The following is a 20,163-nucleotide window of genomic DNA, read 5'->3' as shown; positions in this document are numbered from 1 at the left end:
TGTGTATTTTGTGGAAGAGGAATGTCAGATTTCCTATATAATTGCAAAGGGAAATATATGGTTTTGCAGATTCCGTCTTCCTGTGCCGTCCTGTATCCTGAGATTTTGTAAAAAATATAATTATTTGTTCCAACTACATTTCTATCACCTCTTATGAGTTTTCCCTTTCCAGCTCTAGAATGACACAACAATGACTATTCTGAATGTTTGCCCTTATGAGGTACAAGTAGTGGACAAGAAATGTAAACCCCAATATACAGACTCTTAGGGGATGTTGGGTCATCATCTGCAGTCAGTATACCAATATCTGGAATTGTGCAGGAGAAATTCAGCAGGGTTCTTCCACAAGAAAGTCACTCAGCTGCTGGTAGTGAGAAGCGTTAACTAAAGGGGTCCATACATCAATTGCCTGATTCCTCAATCACATTTCTCAGATGTTTGGTAAAATCCAACAAGTTAGATGTTAGAAATTCCTGACTCACGATTCTGATAATTTATGGGTTTGAATTAGCAAATCGAGGGATTTCCAACAAGTTGTTTTTGTCCACAATCTATTGGCAAAATTCAGCATTGTGCCGATAGATTGTTGATGTATGGGCCCCTTTAAACATCCCATAAATGCTCAATTGGGTTTAGGTCTGGTGAATGAGAAGGCCATGATATATGGAAACCATCCATGTCATAATCATCAAGCCATTGGGTGACACAGGTGCTCATTGGATGTTCCTGTAATTCCGGAAGACAGCCCTTGAGCCAGAAGAAATAATTCCACATGGGGTGAAGCTGATTGCCCGGAAGGAAGGTCAATGCTGTCCGCTACTACAGTTATTAAGGGAATGCCTGCACCCATACCATGTGAAAAAAATGCACAACAGAATATTTTATGAAATTGCCAGAACTGTTCACTGTTGGCAACAAGCATTCTGGTGCGTGCCACATATGTATTCATCTATCTGTCAAGGTCATAGTGAAGGATTTTCATTGTGACAGATTACCTTCTCATTGTGACAGATTACCTTCCTTGCTGCTTGATATTACATTGTCTGCCCTCTTTGCATCACTGATTTTGCCTCTCATGTCAAATCAATGCCCAGATATCACAAACTTGGAGTGTGCATTCCATCTCTGTAGCCACCAGCTGGTGATGATTTTCTATCAGAGTTCCAGGCTGACATTACCTGGGACATCATTGTTCGTGAAACATTATTAAGTTGTGTCCTGGTAACTAAAACTCCTGACAAATGCTTCCCATTTCGATCTCTTTCAAAGTCACTGAGGTTTCCTGTTCCAGCAAAGCCATAATTATATGCAACCAGGCAGACCTGATTTGTAAGCATGACTGCCTGTGCTGTGATGTTATTTGCTTGATTAACACCATCCAAGGCTGTGTGGATGCCCTTGCCTTCAATATGATTTGTGTATCTCATTTACACAGGTGTTTCCATTATGTATTTTTGCCCACTACCTGTAAATAGTTCTAGTGAATCAATCACCTGGAACACTTATCAGCTCCTGAATTGGGTGTTTATGAGCGCTCTACAGAAATAAAATAAAATAAATTAAAATAAATAATTATATTAGTGGCACCTGTGGAAAAATATTTGTTAAAACGTAGTGTTTATAGCTCCTTTATGAGGATATTGTTTTAAGGTGAGGTCCAGTTTAACACGTAAGTTGGATCGCACTGTATTAGTCCAAAATCTGTCCCTACCTTGCCCTCATAGAGATGGTGCAGCGGGACAGGTCCGGATTATGATGTTACGTTGGTGGAGAGCGGCCTGGCCTCGGCTCTCTCTCCACGTGCTGCCGGCGTCTGGCCGTGCGCGGCTGCTATAGATGACGTCAGCGGGACAGTGCGGGTAGTGTAAGCGGCTTCCACGAAGGTCAGCTTGCTGCCGGATACCAATCACCTGAATGCCTCCAACGTGTTTCGTACCATTCAGTACTTTGACAAAGTACCGAATGGTACGAAACGCATTGGAGGCATTCAGGTGATTGCTATCCGGCAGCAAGCTGACCTTCGTGGAAGCCGCTTACACTACCCGCACTGTCCCGCTGACGTCATCTATAGCAGCCGCGCACGGCCAGACGCCGGCAGCACGTGGAGAGAGAGCCGAGGCCAGGCCGCTCTCCACCAACGTAACATCATAATCCGGACCTGTCCCGCTGCACCATCTCTATGAGGGCAAGGTAGGGACAGATTTTGGACTAATACAGTGCGATCCAACTTACGTGTTAAACCGGACCTCACCTTAAAACAATATCCTCATAAAGGAGCTATAAACACTACGTTTTAACAAATATTTTTCCACAGGTGCCACTAATATAATTATTTATTTTAATTTATTTTATTTTATTTCTGTAGAGCGCTCATAAACACCCAATTCATTGCATTATAACCTAATGAGCAGCTGACACTTTACAAGCGCAGCACTGTGTACTTTTTATTTATAACTTATCAGCTCCTGTAAGGTTGGTAGTATAGTGCAGAGCTCAGATACTGACATACTAAAGCTGGCCACACATCTAGAGATTATCTGTCCAACCAACCAACCAACTAGTTGATTGGTTAGAATGAAAATCTGGTAAAGTATGAAAGCAGACGACAATCGGCAATTTGCTCCCAAACGCCGGAAAATGGACAAATACAGTTGTTTGAACAAATTGTTTAGATCAAACATTTAAACAACAGTATTTGTCCATTTCCCGGAGTTTGGGAGCAAATTGCCGATTGTCATTTGCTTTCATACCTTACCAGATTTTCCTTTCAACTAGGGGTGAGCGGGTTCGGATTTCTGAAATCCGAACCCCCCCGATCCGAGGCCGATCCGAGTCAGGCTCGACTTTTCCCGCCTGACTCTGATCTGAAATCTAGGCAAAACGTCATCATCCCGCCTTCCGGGTCTTGTGGGTTTTGGATCCTATATAAGGTACCCACGTCGGTGCCATTTTCTCACTCGGCTGTGGACAGTGAAGAGGGAGGGTGGGAGTTAGGGCTGGCTGGGCTGTGTAGTGTAGTGCAGTGTAGTGTTGTGCTGTGCTGCGCTGTGCTGCTGTTGTCCATAGGGGCTGTGTCCACTCCAAAGTCCTGTGCAGTGTCCCAGTCCTAAAGGGGTGCTGTAGTGTTGTCCAGGGGGTGCTCTGTCCATCAGGGGTGCTCCCCCCAAGTGCAAAAAAAAAAAATATTTTTTCTGTGTTTGTGAATTGTGTGCACTGTGGCTGCACGTGCTTCAACAAAGGAGCAGCGCCAAGCGTGCGCCTGTGTCCCTTAAGTAAAGAGCCGGCTGGCTCATTTCTTAAAGGGTGGTGTAACCCACAAAGTGCACTACTCTCCAGCAAAAATAAAAAAAATATTTTCTGTGTTTGTGTGCGCCTTAGCCGCACGTATATATCAATATAACATAAATGGAGGACCAAACTTTCTCCGATAAAAATAAAATAGGGAAAAATCAAGAACCACTTCCTCCTAGTGCTGTTGCTGCTGCTGGGAGTTGTTCATCATCCCAGAGAGGAAGTAGGAACACCACTACTTTTACTAAACAATTGACCCTCCAACAGAGTCCCTAGCAAGGAGGATGAAGTACGACAGCAGTCATCCTGAAGCAAAACGTATAACTGAGGCCTTGACTGCTATGTTGGTGTTAGACGTGCGTCCGGTATCCACCATTAGTGCAGTGGGATTTAGACAATTGATGGAGGTAGTGTGTCCCCGGTTCCAAATCCCGTCTAGATTCCACCTGCATCCACAAAGCAGCAGCGACAAGCGTGCATCTGTCTGTTAAAGGGTGGTGTAACCCTCAAAGTGCGCTCCACAAACAATAAAAAAAAATATATTTTTTCCTGTCTTTGTGAATTGTGTGGGCTGTAGCCGCACCTGCATCCTCAAAGCAGCAGCGACAAGCGTGCGTCTGTCTGTTAAAGGATTACATCGGTGACAGCATCCAAGTAGGCATGTCAGACAGTCCGTACATGTACTGGCAGGAAAAAGAGGCAATTTGGAGGCCCCTGTATAAACTGGCTCTATTTTACCTGAGTTGCCCCCCCTCCAGTGTGCACTCCGAAAGAGTGTTTAGTGCAGCCGGGAACCTTGTCAGCAAAAGGCGTAGGAGGTTGCTTTCACAAAATGTGGAGAAGATGATGTTCATAAAAATGAATTATCAACTCTTCCAGGGAGACCAGCCTCCAGAACGTACAGAGGGACCTGTGGTGGTGGATTCCAGCGGGGACGAATTAATACTCTGTGAGTATGAGGATGTACACAACACTGAAGAGGGTGAGGACGACATCTTGCCTCCGTAGAGCCAGTTTGTGCAGGTCCAGATTAATTGCCAGCTTGTTTTGTGGGGGCCCAAACGAACCAATCATTTCAGCCACAGTCGTGTGGCAGACCCTGGCGCTGAAATGATTGGTTTGCTAAAGTGTGCATGTCCTGTTTATACAACATAAGAGTGGGTGGGAGGGCCCAAGGACAATTCCATCTTGCACCTCTTTTTTTTCTTTGCATTATGTACTGTTTGGGGCCTAGTTTTTCAAACTACCATGCTGTCTGCCACTGCAGTGTCACTCCTAGATGGGCCACGTGTTTGTGCCGCCCACTCGTGTCGCTTAGCATAGTCATCCAGCTACCTCGGTGCAACCTTTTGGACATAAAAACACTATTGTGAGGTGTTCAGAATAGACTGGAAATGAGTGGAAATTAAGGTTATTGAGGTTAATAATAGCATAGGAGCAGAAAAACCCACAAATCTGTGATTTTAGCTGTTTTTATGCTTTTAAAAAAAAAAATACAGATCCAGAACCCAAAACACGGAAGGGTGGTTTTGGCAAAACCAATCCAGATCCAAAACACGAAGAAAGATCCAAAACCAAAACACAAAACACGAAAAGTGGCTGGTGCACACCCCTACTTTCAACTAGTTGGCTGGTTGGACAGATAATCTTTAGATGTGTGGCCATCTTAAGCCTACTATGTGCTTGGGAAAATGTTGTATACAAAGTCATTTTATTGTGACCTATATTTCTAACAATCTTCCATAAATAACCGTTTTTAAGCAACCCACATATTTGAATTAAGTATTAAATCCATAAATAACTTATTTCTCAATGTCTTCCCTTATTGTATATTTTATGTATCATATATTAATAAAGGGGACATTTAATGAAGAGAGGTCTTGGCGATCATCAGCCTAAAATCTCAAATCCCTGTCCATATAAAATAATGAAGGTAGATGGGTTTAGGGTGTAATAAATGTTCTGCTTGATGTAAGGGTGAGCACTGGGTACACCAGTAGTTGTATTTCTGATGTGTGGGACTTGTACATGCTCTCAGTTATTTGAGCTCTCCGTTATGTGTATGCATAGTTGCCCTACATGGACTTGCTTGTTGTGGGAAAGGTTGGAGGTATGAATTTGTACTTGTCCAATTAAAGTATATACAAGCCCAAATCTAATAGCTTGCACGATGCTGTGATATAGCCACTAGATTTAAAACGATTTGTTTTAATGCACAATTGGTTATAAAATTAATCACATGTTAAAGCATTCTTCACTTGTTAAAAGAATAATAATTAATTAGATGAGGTATTACTATCCTGTAGTAATTACTAAACCAAATTAGCTCATTGGCATGTTCTGTTAAGTCTTGTATCCTCCTACCCACTGATTTTTTTTTACCAACGTTGTGTTCACTTTGCATTAAAGTTTTTGGAATGCATATTTTACTGTGAGTAAGCACATTTGGGAAGCTTCCAGTGATCTACAAACACATTTGTATTTGAATTTTTCTGAAGTGGCCAACATTTTGATAAAACTGTCTCTTTAACCACTTAACAAAGCTAATCAATAATTAAAAAAAAAAAAAAACCTCCATGTTGACCAATAGATTTAGCCTAATTTTTCACTATCATTGTGGTCCTAATTGTTCACTATCGTAGTGCCTGCTCTGTGTCTTTGTGAATAAATGCTGACTATCTGACTTGTTCACCCTATTCAGAGCTCCCACTGTTAACAGTTTACCTGCTAAATGTCACGATCAGGGTTTCCCAGCATAGGGGACGACGGGTATTACCTGTGAGGGCGCTGTGGTGTGGTTCTTCTGGCGGAGAGGCTGGTGTCTGGCGGCAGACGTTGGCTGTGCGAGGTGTTCCGCAGGCAGGGCCGGATTAAGGGGGGGGCAATAGGGGCGCCCACAACTAGCGTACGCTGACGGAGCAACTTCCCCTGCAGCGATCCTGGCCGAAGTGGGGCGGAGCCAATACGGCAAGCCCCGCCCCATATGACCCGCGAATCGTGGGATTACGGCATGAGGGGGCGGAGCCTAATGAAGGGAACAGCAGCTGCATAAAATGTACATGTACTGCTTTATTGTTTGTGTGTTTTTGTGTGTGTGTATATATATATATATGTGTATATATATACATACATACATACATACATACATACATACGTGTGTATACACAGTATGTGTATGTGGACCCTGTTCCCGGATGGGGGCTGAGTTGCTGCTGATCTATGTTCTGAATGCAACAGCACAGTCAGCGCTGCTGCATAGAGCGCAGAGCGGGTCCCGAGGCCCCTCATCAGCATCACATGACATATCATGTCCATGACGCTGATCACTGATGTCTGGCCTCAGTAGCCACTCTGCGCTCTATGCAGCAGCGCTGACTGTGTTGCTGCATTCACAACACAGAGCCAGAAGGTAAGTAGTCAGGAGGGTTAGGGGTAGGATTCGTGTGTAGGGGGAGGTGGGGTAGGCTCCATGTGGCTTGGTGAGGGGCCCCTCAACTTAGTTGCCCCAGGTCCCCCACAAGCCTTAATCCGGCCCTGTCCGCAGGCATCGTTCTGGCTGGGGTAAGCCTGGTGGTGGTTCCATTACGTTCGCCATCTTGCTTCTGGTCATGTGACTTAGTTCCTCCAATCTTGGCGTCTCACATGCTCTCTCTGACCATTCACGATCCTGCACTGAGTACTTAAGGGAGTTCAGAGCTCCCCATAGTTGCCAGTGCAATGTGTTTCACAGCGCATGCTGTGAGAGAGTTCCTGTGCTTCTGAGACCTGTCTGTTCCCTGCTCGCCTGTGCTCCTGCTGGATCCCAGCTTCCAAGCAGCCTGATTGCTCTGCCTGCTCCCAGTCTCCTGCTGGAACCACCCTTCACCTTCTATTAACCCTCTCCCTGCCTAAAGACCTGAGTGTGCAGTTAACCCTGTCCCTACATTGCCTCCAGTTGCTTAGCTCTCTGCAGCTATCCAGTTTCCACACTGAGCTATCTCAGTACTACTTATCAGTTAGCCAACTGCTCCTACAATTAAACTACTCCATAACCTCTTTGGGCTTCATCACACCAGTATCCATTTGTAACCTGATATCCTGTCTGCAGTCTCACAGTAACCATTTATATTACAAAGACTTTTTATTATTTCTGTCACTACCTGGACATTACCCAGTCTTGCTTCGCTTCAGTTTCAAGTCATCACCTCCCCATCTATATTCAGGACTTTATATTAACAGTGTACATGTCTTCAAGTTCACCCATTAAAAAACCCACTTTAAAGTTTGTCTGTTCAGGTGTCCTGTTACTACCCCGGGTCCACAACAAACTCAGATCCTAACAGTTAAGCTGGGCATACACGGGCAGATAAAATGTCTGTCAGACTGACAGACATTTTACCTGGCAGCCTGCCAGCCGCAGATGTCCGCGGCATACACTGTGAGATTTCTCACCGTGTATTAGCCCGACATCTGCGTTCCGCCCCCGGGGGAGGAGACATTTCCCTGTTCCTTCCATGGGTGGGATACACAGGAAATGTCTGTGTCGGCCACGGCTGGGCATACACTGCCCAATGTGGCCGACAGTTTACCGGTAAATATCGCATCGGATGGGCATGCTGGACAATCCGGCATGCCTGACCGCGCAATATTTAATCCTCGGTCGCCCCCCCACACGCTACAATTATCGGGGCGATCCGCAGATACCGTGCAGATTGCCCCGATAATTGTAGCGTGTATGGCCAGCTTAAATAATTGTAACACCTGCTTCTTGATTATTTGTCATGGTTAATAGGGTCAGGCTGACCAATGGCAATGATTTTGCCCTGTGGTGGTACCTCCACCCAAGCTGTCTTCAGTCTTCTTGAGGAATGAGGTTCATCGGGGGTTGGCTTGGAGATTCTCCTGCGGTCTGTGGTATATGGGTGATTAAACTGGTTCCCTCCTCTTGCCCATATAAGATAAGGCACAAGTTAGAAAGATAAATCACCCACATGGGCGAGGGTGATTTTATTTAGGAAGAAATTAATAGAAGTTTCCAATAATAAACCATATGAATACTACTACCTAAATACCTTCTAACTCTAATAAATCAATGCTTTTTTTTTCTTTAGTTAAAATATGGATTGCAAAATCAAAGCTGTCTTAAATAAAGGTAATGTTCCTTGTGATTTTCTTCTAGTAGGGGAAGAGAGATAAAGTGGAGAAGTTGCCTATAGCAACCATTAAGCTTCTAGCTATCATTTATCTAGCACAGTCTATAAAATATCAGAAGCCAATTGGTTGAAATGAATTCTGAAGTGTTTTGGGCAATATTATATGCTCATATTCAGTCAAATGCTTCAGAACTCATTGGACGGCGCTTCACAGTGCAGGTGGACAATGACCCGAAGCATACTGCAAAAGCAACCAAAGAGTTTTTTAAGGCTAAAAAGTGGAATGTTATGCAATGGCCAAGTCAATCCCCTGACCTGAATCCGATTGAGCATGCATTTCACTTGATGAAGACAAAACTGAAGGGAAAATGCCCCAAGAACAAGCAGGAACTGAAGACATTTGCAGTAGAGGCCTGGCGGAGCATCACCAGGGATGAAGCCCAGCGTCTGGTGATGTCTATGCGTTCCAGACTTCAGGCTGTAATTGCCTGCAAAGGATTTGCAACAAAGTATTAAAAAGTGAAAGTTAGATTTAGGATTGTTTAGTTTGTCCCATTACTTTTGGCCCCTTAAAAAGTGGGAGGCACATATAGAAACCGTTGTAATTCCTACACCGTTCACCTGATTTGGATGTACTTACCCTCAAATTAAACCTGAAAGTCTGCAGTTAAAGCACATCTTGTTTGTTTAGTTTCAAAGCCATTGTGGTGGTCAATAGAGGCCAAAATATGTAAATTCTCTCAATGACCCAATATTTATGCACCTGACTGTATGTCCCTTGCACTGTGGTTTATCTGACACCAGTGGGTGGTAAGTTTATTTTCTCAGTCCCTAGTAACTATGGTTGCCAGATCATCCCTTTAAGAGACACCTGAATTACACAGGTTCTGTGGCTGATTAAAACCAGGTGAAGTGGAGACTTGAAGTCAGCCAGCCACAGGATCTGTGTAATGGTCCCCATACAGCAGCGTCAGATTGCAGTGTTCCTGCGATCCAGAGATGCAGGATTGGTGAAATCCAATCACTGTCAAAATATGATCGTGATCCGCATTTCCGACTGGCGGAACAGCGTATCCGATCTCTGGATCGAGCAATCCATCATTAGGTGTATGGGCCCCTTAATTCATATGCGTCCCAAATTAAAGGGATGAGGTGGCAACCCTACTAGTAACACTTGTTCTATGTAGCGTGTGATTTTTCTGAAGTTCCTACTATCCAGCAGCTGTCCTTAAGTAATTAACCCTCTTGCTGGGTTCCAGTCACTTCACCTCCTCATCCATTAATGTATGACAACAGGTTTTCTCCTAATATGCAGCATTCCTGGATGGCTGTCACAGTCGTCCCCCTCACTGCTCATTGCAGTCCTGTAGTGTCCTCTCATTTACCTCAGGTTCTATCTTTCACACATTAGCGACTTCTGACTGGATCCACTCCTTTCACTTAAGCACCATAAACCGTCCTCGCTCTTCCCCTCACCAGATAACGGGGATAACGGAGACTGCCTTACCTATCGGGCACATGAGAGAGCTTTTCAACCTCCCTTCAAATCAACTTCTATTAGTGCACCTGCATTAAACTCATATTTTCTGACATAAACACAAATGGCAATGGGGGCTACGTCATTTTAGAGTTATATTTCTAATGAAGAGTGTAGCGTTCCAAAGAAATCCCAGTGATGGTACGATGTGACACCACCAGTAGCTCCCCAATTGGAAGCAGGCTGATCCCAATCAGAATGCTTAACTACTTAGGAAATACTGGGGGATATCTATCAAAGCTTGGACAGAGATAAAGTATTAACCAATTAGCTTCTGTCATATTAAAGGCTGTGGGGGATATGTATCAAAGCTTGGAGAAAGATAAAGTTCCAACCAATCAGCTCCTGACATTTTTCAAAACAGCCTGTAAAATGGCAGAAAAGAAGCTGATTGGCTGGTACTTTATCTCTCTCCAAGCTTTAATGCATATGCCCTTGTGTTTGAAAAATGACAGTTAGGAGCTTATTGGTTGGTACTTTTATCTCTCTCCTTTTTCTCTCTTCCAAGCTTTGATAAATCTCCCCACTGACATCACCTGCCTTCTAAATAACCGTATGTTTCATTATGTTGCCAAGTTGAGATATCTGTTTGAGGTGCAATTGTGTGTAGATGACTATTTAAGGAGAGAGAAGACATGCACGTTTGTTCATAAAGGGTTTAGAGCATTTTGAGTTGTATGTATTTATCACATTCTGTTTATAGGGCACCTAATCCTTGAGGTTAATGTTAAATTTAGAAAGTGTTTTTCTTGTTTTGATGACTAATCTTCCAGTGATTTTGAAACATGTGATGAGACATTAATCATTCAGAGTAATATAGTTCTGGCAGGACTTCTTAATCACTTTTATGATCTGTTTTCCTTTGTCTATGTAATCTAAAAATTGTTTTATTGCAAACTAAGAGAAACCCCAATAGAAAAGCTACACCCATTACGCAGACAATTTATTCAGTAAACATTGCTTGTGGCTGCCGATGTGACTTTGCACCTTTTTTAAGTTTTCTCTGCCTGAGTGAATGTTTTCCCTTCCTCGCCACCTTTAGTGAGTATTTACTTTAAATAGTTATCACTAGGCATATAATTTCCATTCCAGCTGACTGCTAACAATGCAGGTTACTGCGGTAGCTTCCCGAACATGCCTGTCTGTACTGTGTTATGCTGTTATATAATGACACAATGAATGATCTCAGGGACTTCATCATGCCATAAGCATTAACGTTTAGAAAAGTGTGGAATCTGCCACAGTAATTTCTCATACTCATTGACATTTTAAATATGATTTTACATCCGGCTTTAGCGGATGTAAACGGTTCTGCCAGTATACCTATTGGTGTTTTCCGGGTAACTGTTTATACTTTTCATGTCGTTTATATGCAGTAAATGTATTAGGAAGCCTACAGGGTGCTCCAAATGGCTAGTAAACGCACATCTGAAATGGCTAATGGTCAATACTGGATATTGCAGAGGCATGGGGCCTGATTCAGAGGTGCAGGCAGTATAGATACCGCATTCAAGCAGACAATGTTTTTAGTATCCGCATGTATCTGAGTCACACTGCCCATGTGTCCTAATGGTTATCACCGAAACCCACAGAACTAACTTGGACACAGAGGCAATTTCGGTGGGTGTTTCTGGGTGGCTAGCCGGATGCAGTCAGCTACTGCATGTTAGGGTACAGTTGCACTGACCCCTGCAGCCATATACAGATGGAGAAATTGCACCTACAATAGGTCTGGTGGATCTTCTTGCACACAGTGGTGGATTAGCGCTAGAGCTGGTAGGGGTATCAGTACGAATCCCATCGGCTGCGGCATTAGCAAAAAGGTACAATAGCGCGCACCTCTGCATCAGGCTCATAGTGTTATACTCTTCCCTCTTATTCATGAGGTGAAAACAAGCCATATTGCCGACAAAAACAGAGGAATATAGCCCTTTATTCACCAAAGAGAACAGGGCCCGCATTGTATGTTGCAGTGGTGTTCCTCCGCTGCACAGGTAAGTAAATGTGCTAAATCTGTATGCTATACAGGTAGTCCAAAAACATTGGAGCATGCTGCAATTACATGACAGCATGGATATAAAGGAATTGTTCCTGATGCATTATTATCGCTTCATCCGAACAATTTAGTGGAGGGATCAGACATGGCTATGTATATGAAGCCTATTACACACTTTACAGTGATGATTGGTACCCATTTATGATCACGCTATGTTTAGAAATCCTTCTTTGTAAGATAATATAAGATATTATATTTACATTTTTATATTTTTCCATTTTCTTTTTGTAGACTCGTTCCCTGCTGAGTGTATTTGAGGAAGATGCTGCTACTCTGACTGAGTTTACCAATCAGTTGCTCCAGTCAATGCAGCGGGTCTATGGGGCACAGGTAAGCTTTCAAGCCTGTGCTGCAGATGAGTGGTTATGTTTTATTTATGAGTGAAAAGCTTATGTGGATCTGTGGCATGTTATCTGTTATGCTAGTTTTATTGTATGCTGTAAAATACACCATCACAAAGCTGTCATGAGTTGTCTCAGAATAGTACATGGGGTACATGTGGCTGTATGACTTACTAGCATGGGTTGAACAACGATATACAAAAAGAATTACCATCTCCATGTAATAGGTGCTCTGAAACAAAAAACACAAGGCTTTTAATTTTGGTGCTGAAATCTCATGTCAAACTAAGGGAAACCACAATGATGCCCTTCTTCCATTGCTTTTTATTTATTCCTTTACTTTTCACATACTTTCTTTTACTTTTCTTTCCCCTATGCTCATCCTCTTCCTTCTTCAGTCATTTGTGACCAAAACTTTTTGGAATGTCTTACGATTGGGCAATTGTGTCTTGTATTTTGATTTTGTATATTTAGGTCTTTGTTGGAGAATATCTATTATATAACAGGCTTAAGGTGCCTATCCATTAAGTGACCTGAAAGTCTGAACGTCTAGCGTTCAGACATTCAGGTCGCCGAGGTGCGGTGCCCACACTGAACGGTGTTCATTCAGTGAAGAAGCCCGACCTTCTATTTCTGAACATGCCGACCCTGACTAGCATCGTCAAGTTGACGGGCATGGTCAGTTGATAGTTGGAGACGGCAAGGATCCAGTGTGCACTCGCATCGCTGGTCCTTGCCGGCTATCCATTACCGACTTTGTGAACAATGCGACCAAAACCTCCTGGTTTTGGTCGGATTGTTCACAAAGTCGGGTAATGGATAGGCCCCCTTAATGTTCGCCCAAGGCAAAGCAAGACCAGTAGGGCGGCTCTAGCCCCACCCTCCCCTCATAGCTCTCACTGGCTGCTTGACTCCCAGACACCCCCCCCCCCTTCTGCTGGGGGAGAAAGCCCTCAGTTCATCATTACACAGCCCCCACCTGAATTGTGCACCATCTGAAGCTCCTCCGCTCACCTAAACTGTCAATTTTTTATCAGGCTGAGGTGTTCCCTAGTAGTAGGGCTGAGGCTTTGTACTGCAGCAGATTTTTTTCCCATGGTGAGAGCAGAGATGCTGAGCATAAGCAGCTGCAGTAACATATATACCCACAGGCCAGTTCCCCCATGCCAGACTTCCATCCCACCCAGGCTGACTCTCAAACCTCCCCACTAAGAAGTGGTTATTGAGAGGTGGAGAGTCTGATGGGGAGCAGCATGGATAAAACCTTGGAGACTTGAGAGGGAAGAAGTATTCAGTTCGGAGGAGAGGCAGCATTCATTTGTGGAGCAAAGTCGATGGGCAGGAGTGTGAAGGGAGATAAGGTCAGAGATGTAAATAGAAGAGGATTGGCTCAGGGCTTTGTAAGTGAGTGTGAGATGTTTGAATTGGGTTCTGAAGGGAGAGGGGAGGCAGATGTACATTTGTAGAGGAAAATAAGCCAGGCAGCAGCATTGAGGACATATTGGAGTGGAGAGAGGTGGGATACAGGGAGGCCAGATAAGAGTAGGTTAAAGTAGTCCAGTCTGGAGATGACCAGTGAGTGAATGAGGGTCTTAGTTGCCTCCAGGTTGAGAGAGGGTCTGATCCTGGAGATATTTGTGAGATTGAAATGGCAGGACTGCGAAAGGTACTGAATGTGCTGATTGAAGCAGAGGAAAGAGCCAAGAATAACTCCAAGACCCAAGACAGGGCACTTGCAGACTAGAGGAGATAATGGTGTGGTCAATAGATATTGAAATTGTGGTAGGTCAGGTTAATCAGGATGGTGGGAAGATTATTAGCTCAGTCTTGAACATGTTAAATTTAAGAAAGTGCTGGGACATCCAGGAGGAAACAGTAGAAAGACAGTTGGAGAAACGATTCAGGAGAGAGGGGAAAGAGCGTTATTTCTGAGTGTCATCAGCATAGAGGTGATATTGGAGGCCAATAGAGCTGATAAGCTCACCTAAAGTGGATATATAACAGAAGCATAGGAGAGGTCCAAGAACATAACGTTGGGGGACACCTACTGGTAGGGGAAGTGGAGTCATACGAGGAGACAGAGAAAAAATTGTCAGAGAGGTAGGAGGACAGCCAGGAGAGGGCAGTATCACACAGACTGTTGGAGTGAAGGATTTGCAGGAGGAGAGGGTGGTCCACAGTGTCAAAAGCAGCAGAGAGGTCAAGGAGAGACTAATGGTCCTTGGATTTGGCAGCAAGAATGTCATTGCTGACTTTAGTGAGGACAGTTTCTGTGGAATTGAGAGGATGAAATCCAGACTTCAATGTGTCAAGCAGGGAGTGGGAGGAAAGGAAGGCGGTAAGGTGGTTGTAGACAATATGCTCAAGGTGTTTGGACGTGAAGGAGAGAGGGCGGTAATCGGAGAGAGTGGCAGGGTCAAGAGTGGGTTTAAGAATGGGGGAGACAAGGGCATGCTTGAATGCTGATTAGACCTTGCCTAATGAGAAGGAGAGATTGAAGAGATGGGCAATATGGGAACAGGCAATGGGAGAGAGAGAGTGGAGGAGACAGAGGGGATAGGGTCAAGGGGGTAGGTGGAAGTGGAGGGGACCGGATTAAGACCATGACTTCATCTCCAGAATGAAGTAGGAGTTGGTAAACTGGATGGGGAGAAGAAGGCTGGGGAACAAGGGTTAGGGGGATAATGAGGACCTGGTGGGATGTGATGTCCTAACATATGTATTAAATTTTAGATGTGAAGTGGGTGGCGTAGTCATGGGCAGAGAGTGAGAAGGGGTGGCAGAGGAGGGAGTTGAAAGTGATAAAGACACAATGGGGGTTGGAGGACTGGGAGGAGATAAGGGTCTTGAAATAAGACTGTTTAGAGAGGGAAAGGGCAGCACCAGGGCCTGACTGGGCTGATGACCTGACTGGGCTGATGACCTCAGGGCCAGCTCAAGAAGTGTGGCTGCCACTGCACAAGGCGGAAGTCACCTTTTAGACTTCGGAGGTGTCTCCACCCCCCAGCGGAGTTCATGGTATGTGCTTAGGGAGAGGGAAGATGTGGCGGCAGTGTAGCACCCAGTTCACATGATGGGCTGGTAATCCTTGCCGAGCAGCACTTCCTCCTGGCACTATGCTTGGCCGGGATACTATACTAAGAGATGGGGGTGAGCCGCGAGGTCAGGCCCCCGTGACTTGCGTCACGCCCTGTGAAACGTAACCATGCCCATTTCGCGAGCGCGCACCTACGTGCGCACATCCCCTGTGATCTACAGCCCTAGTCCGGCCCTGGGCAGCACTGTAGGTCGAGAGCATAAATTTGAAATGGAGGAATTCTGCATTGGAGCACGATTTCCACAACTGTTGCTCGACTGTTCCTAACCAAATTTTCGGATATTTGGAATTCCATGGTTGAGGTGTGGATCTTCGAAGCTGAGTAGCGACCTCTGGAGCAACAGAATCTAGAGCAGAAGTAAGGGTGACAGTGTATAAGGAAACAGCTTGGTCAGGGCAGAAGAGAGAGAAGTGAGTCGAGCAGCAAAGTAGCACTGGTACAAGGGTGAAAGGTTTACAAGTGGCTAAGGGGCCCATTTATCAAAGATCATTTCAGGTAAATTCCCCAAAAACACCTGTTTTCGGGGGTTTACCTCAAATACTTAGTATCCCCCGAATGTATGAAGGAGGGACCGCAGCAGGTATCTCCGATACCTGCTGCGATCCCTCCATTGTCGCCGGCAGCCGCCACCATATGGTGGGGATGCGATGCTGCCAAATGTATCAATATCGGGAATGCTTCGCACTCCTGATATTGACCCCAGTAGCTAACGCCATCTGCAGATAGCGTTAGCCGCTGTGTCCTATGGGCACTTAGCGCATTTTCAGCCGGCGGAAGGATCTCCCAGATCCCTCCGCCGGCAATGGGCGCTGCTCATGTGCAGTCCGCGGGACTGCGCATGCGCAGCAGCCCAGAATGCGCTCCGGCCACATCGCAGGAACGGGCTCTTTTCGGAGCCCGTCTCCGTGCATGTGCCGGGTGATACATTCGGCCGGTATGATCGCATTTTGCAATGCGATCATGGGCGGTACTGCATGCCCTGATCGCATTGCAAAATGCGATCCTTAATAAATGGGCCCCTTTGTGATCTACAAGTTGCAGCAAACTACCGTCATAAATTATAGTTTTTATTTTTTACTTCATTTTGCAGATTTGCAAACTGTGAATAACCTTGGCTGAAACAGTAAGGTGTTTTTTTTGTTTTGTTTTTGCCATAGTTACATCTATGTGATTTGACTGTATGGCAAGGTGCACACTGGCATTGGAAAAAAAATGTTCGTTAAAGGAATAAACAGAACCCTGCACTTTATTCTCACCTTTATAGTAGCATTAAAAGCATTTTCTCAAAGCTTCTCTGCAGAATAGTGTGCCATTACATACATTAGTGTTTAATGGGACCCCTCAATAGGTACAGTGTGATGTACATAATGAGCCTTCCCATTGAACTCCATTGTATTTTACGAAAAATTCAAACTGTTGAAGGCTGCAGGCAGTCTTGTATTATGTAACTAGTTTTAGCCCTTCAGTCAGAAAGTGTTTACACAGCTTTCCCGATACACTGAGCTATTAATTTTAATTATCCTTTATACAAGACTTTTAAGCTGCTTCACTACATTATATAATGCACATGTTTACTCCAAATGTTATGCACTCATATAAATGTTGATACATTTATTAACATAAATATTTTTTTAATATTTTGTGTAAAGAATGAAATGTGCTTGGCGACCCAGCAACTGTCCAGCCATCTCCTTGCGTATGAAAAACAGGTACCTTACATACAAGTGCTGCTGATTATTATTATTATTATTATTATTGATTGGATTAAATATGCCAATCCTAATCTGTGTGTTTCTCTCTTGTATAAAAGTAATGTTGAACCTAGGAGGAAAATAAATATGCAGATATCAAGTACACATAGTAGTGTTCATTCTAGCACCCTGCACCTGTTAAAACCCTTGCAGTTCCCCTATTCCTGCTCGTGATGTCGCTCTCTGCTTTGGTGCTTCTATCACACTCAGCTGATGCATTAAAATGCTGAGCTACAGCAGTTTGTATGCTAGAAGCACTAGAGCAGAGAGCGACACCCCAGGCATGAAAGAGGAACTGCACAGGTTCTGACCGGTGCAGGGTGCTAGAATGAAGACTACATAGTGCAAAAGACACTATCAATGAACTTATGTGACCATTTCTATTTAAACTATCAACCAAATAATTTTTTATGCTTTACTGTACTTGACATATACATCATAACGCGTATGCATATGTTTGAAACTTACAACGCCATCCGCTTAGCACTGCAGAACATGGGAGGGAGGGTAGGGAAGCAAGCATAGGCTGCATATAGTAATGTTCATGTATCTGTGGTTATATTAGTGGTGACCATTTCTGCAGAGATGTGATGTCTGGGACAAAGGTCCTTTGCAGAGTTTTTTTAATTAGACTATGAATTATTTCATTTTCTTCTTTTTTTTTTTTTATTTTGGTGGTGGAGGCATGCTTATTCACTAGCTTATTTTCTAATATTTTTTTGAAATATACCTTTAAAATTCCAGTCATCATCAAGTTGAGAATGCCTGGCATCTCTAATAAGTAATATCATCCAGTTACACTTAACATTTTAAGTGGCAGATTCAGTTAGCTGTTGGTTGTGTTGCTGTTAACACTTATTTTTGCTTGCACCTCCGGAGGGTTGAAAAGATCCTGGTGCTTTATCCGGGAGAAGTGATCGTGCAACACAACCCCTGTCCAGTTGAATATGCCAGTAAGAGTGTCTTCATGCACAAACATTTAACACACTATACTAACTTGCATGTATATATGCAACTCCACATATCTTTTTATGTGGTACACATACAGTATAACGCGTATCAAAGTCCCGTTATTATTATTATCTGAGACTTGTACTATGAAACCAATAAAAGTACCCATTCCTTATTTCAAGTGTTCATTATAAATTTAATTATCTTCACTTTCAATTTTAGAACTTTGCCCTGTGTAAAGGAGATGAAGAAGTCATATCAACTTTACAATACTTTGCGAAAGTAGTAGATGAGGTTGGTACAATTTTTTTTTTTTAATTTTTTTTAATTTAATCTATTTTTAGTTTCAGAATTGAAAACCATTACATGATATATGGAGAGGGGAGTTGTACTATTTTGACCTTGCCAGAAAAGCTGTTAACGTTAAAATGTGTGTTCTTTTTTTAAGCATTTTGCTGCATGCTGTAGATCTGAAATTGGTCAACATACTATGCTTTTGGCTATACAGGTTGAGTCTCCCATATACAAAATGCTTGGGATCAGGGATATTTTGGATATCGGAATATTCCGTTTTTTTTTTAATATTTGTATACCATAATGAGATATCTTGGGGATGGGACCCAAATCTAAACACAGAATGCATTTGTTTTATATACACACAACCTGCAAGTAATGTTATACAATATTTTTAATAATTTTGTGGCGCAAACAAAGTTTGTGTACATACAGGAACTTCATTTATGTTTCATATACACCTTATACACACAGTCTGAAGGTCATTTTATACAATATTTGTAATAATTTTGTGCCTTTAAACAAATTTTGTGTACATTAAACCATCAAAAAGCAAAGGTTTCACTATCTCAGTCATGCGAAAAAAATTCTGTATTTCGGAATATTTGGATATACGAGACTCAGCCTGTACTACACTCTACGCCTGACCACACAGAATAGTAATGAGTGGATAGTAATCGAGGCTATTTAGAAAAAAAAAAGATTTAACAAGATCCTAACAGAGTAATCCATGTGAACTATAGGACATAGTATAGCAATGTATTCAGATTCCATTTACTTATAAGACTTTGGGGGGCATTTATCACTGATGTGATTGCCTATACCATTCTAATACACTACTTAATCTAAACTGAGGTCATGGTAGAGCTACCTTTGCTAGCTGTTGATACCTGGGCACCTGGGTGGCTATTATGTCTGAGGCCTCCTTTACCTCAGCATTAGACGTGCTCGCTTGCTGAGTGCACAGATTTTTCTGTGGAGGAGATTAGCCCCTCCAGTCTCCAGATCCCCAGTGTTCATGCCACAACACTTATAGGTTTTGTCATAGAACCAGAAGGTCTCTTGTCTATTCGTGCTAGCAGTTCTGATTTGGTTGTGTGCTCGGTAATGATGGTGTTGTGAGAACACTGCCATTTACTAAAAAAAAAAAAAAGCCAAGTTGCAATTTATAGAACTGGGTTTTCTTGCAGGGGCTTCAGCTTCCTGTATGTTGTATTTGAATTGCCTGACATGGCTCTCAGAAAAGTTATGAAAGAAGAGACTTCTGGCTCCCATAGCAGACCTGATGCTGTCTGATATGATGGGAATAACCAGAGCCATTGAGAGTTTATGCTGTACTGTTAGGGTAAAAAGGAACCGGGAAGAGCAGCACTGCCTGGAGTGTCCTCTAGTGGCACAGTGACACTTAAATGGATAACACTGCAATGGCTCCCTAACCCTCACTATAACCTTAAAAATGTTGAAAAACCATAAAAAAAATGCTTACTATTTGTTTGTCCACCATTTATGTGTCGACAATTCGAATCTGTCGACATTTTAACCCTGTCAACCTTTTTTCAGTTGACCTTTTGTACCTGTCTACAGTTTCTCTGTCAACCAATTGCATGTCGACATATTGACGGTCAACCTATTCATTGTCGATCTTCTGTCCAAATACCTGGGGAAGTGTGTCTGGAAGAGATGTACAGTAGTTACACTTGGGAGTGCTCACT

The 20,163-nt window shown here is 43.4% G+C and overlaps 1 protein-coding gene across 3 annotated transcripts in view; it reads left to right on the top strand.

Moving 5' to 3' along the window:
* Nucleotides 1-20,163, top strand: part of APPL2 (adaptor protein, phosphotyrosine interacting with PH domain and leucine zipper 2) — a 96,646-nt gene that overhangs the window by 13,869 nt on the left and 62,614 nt on the right. For all 3 annotated transcript variants that reach the window (XM_088453616.1, XM_088453597.1, XM_088453606.1), the window contains exons 2-4: nt 12,248-12,346; nt 17,105-17,164; nt 18,380-18,451. In XM_088453616.1, the coding sequence (XP_088309742.1) occupies nt 12,323-12,346; nt 17,105-17,164; nt 18,380-18,451 (156 nt within the window). In that variant the 5' untranslated portion in view covers nt 12,248-12,322. The remainder of the gene's footprint in view (nt 1-12,247; nt 12,347-17,104; nt 17,165-18,379; nt 18,452-20,163) is intronic.

This window comes from Taudactylus pleione, unplaced genomic scaffold (assembly GCF_031769625.1).
Source record: "Taudactylus pleione unplaced genomic scaffold, aTauple2 ptg000040l, whole genome shotgun sequence".
In the NCBI taxonomy this organism is placed as follows: Eukaryota; Metazoa; Chordata; class Amphibia; order Anura; family Myobatrachidae; genus Taudactylus; species Taudactylus pleione.
This window is presented reverse-complemented; position numbering and strand designations above follow the sequence as displayed.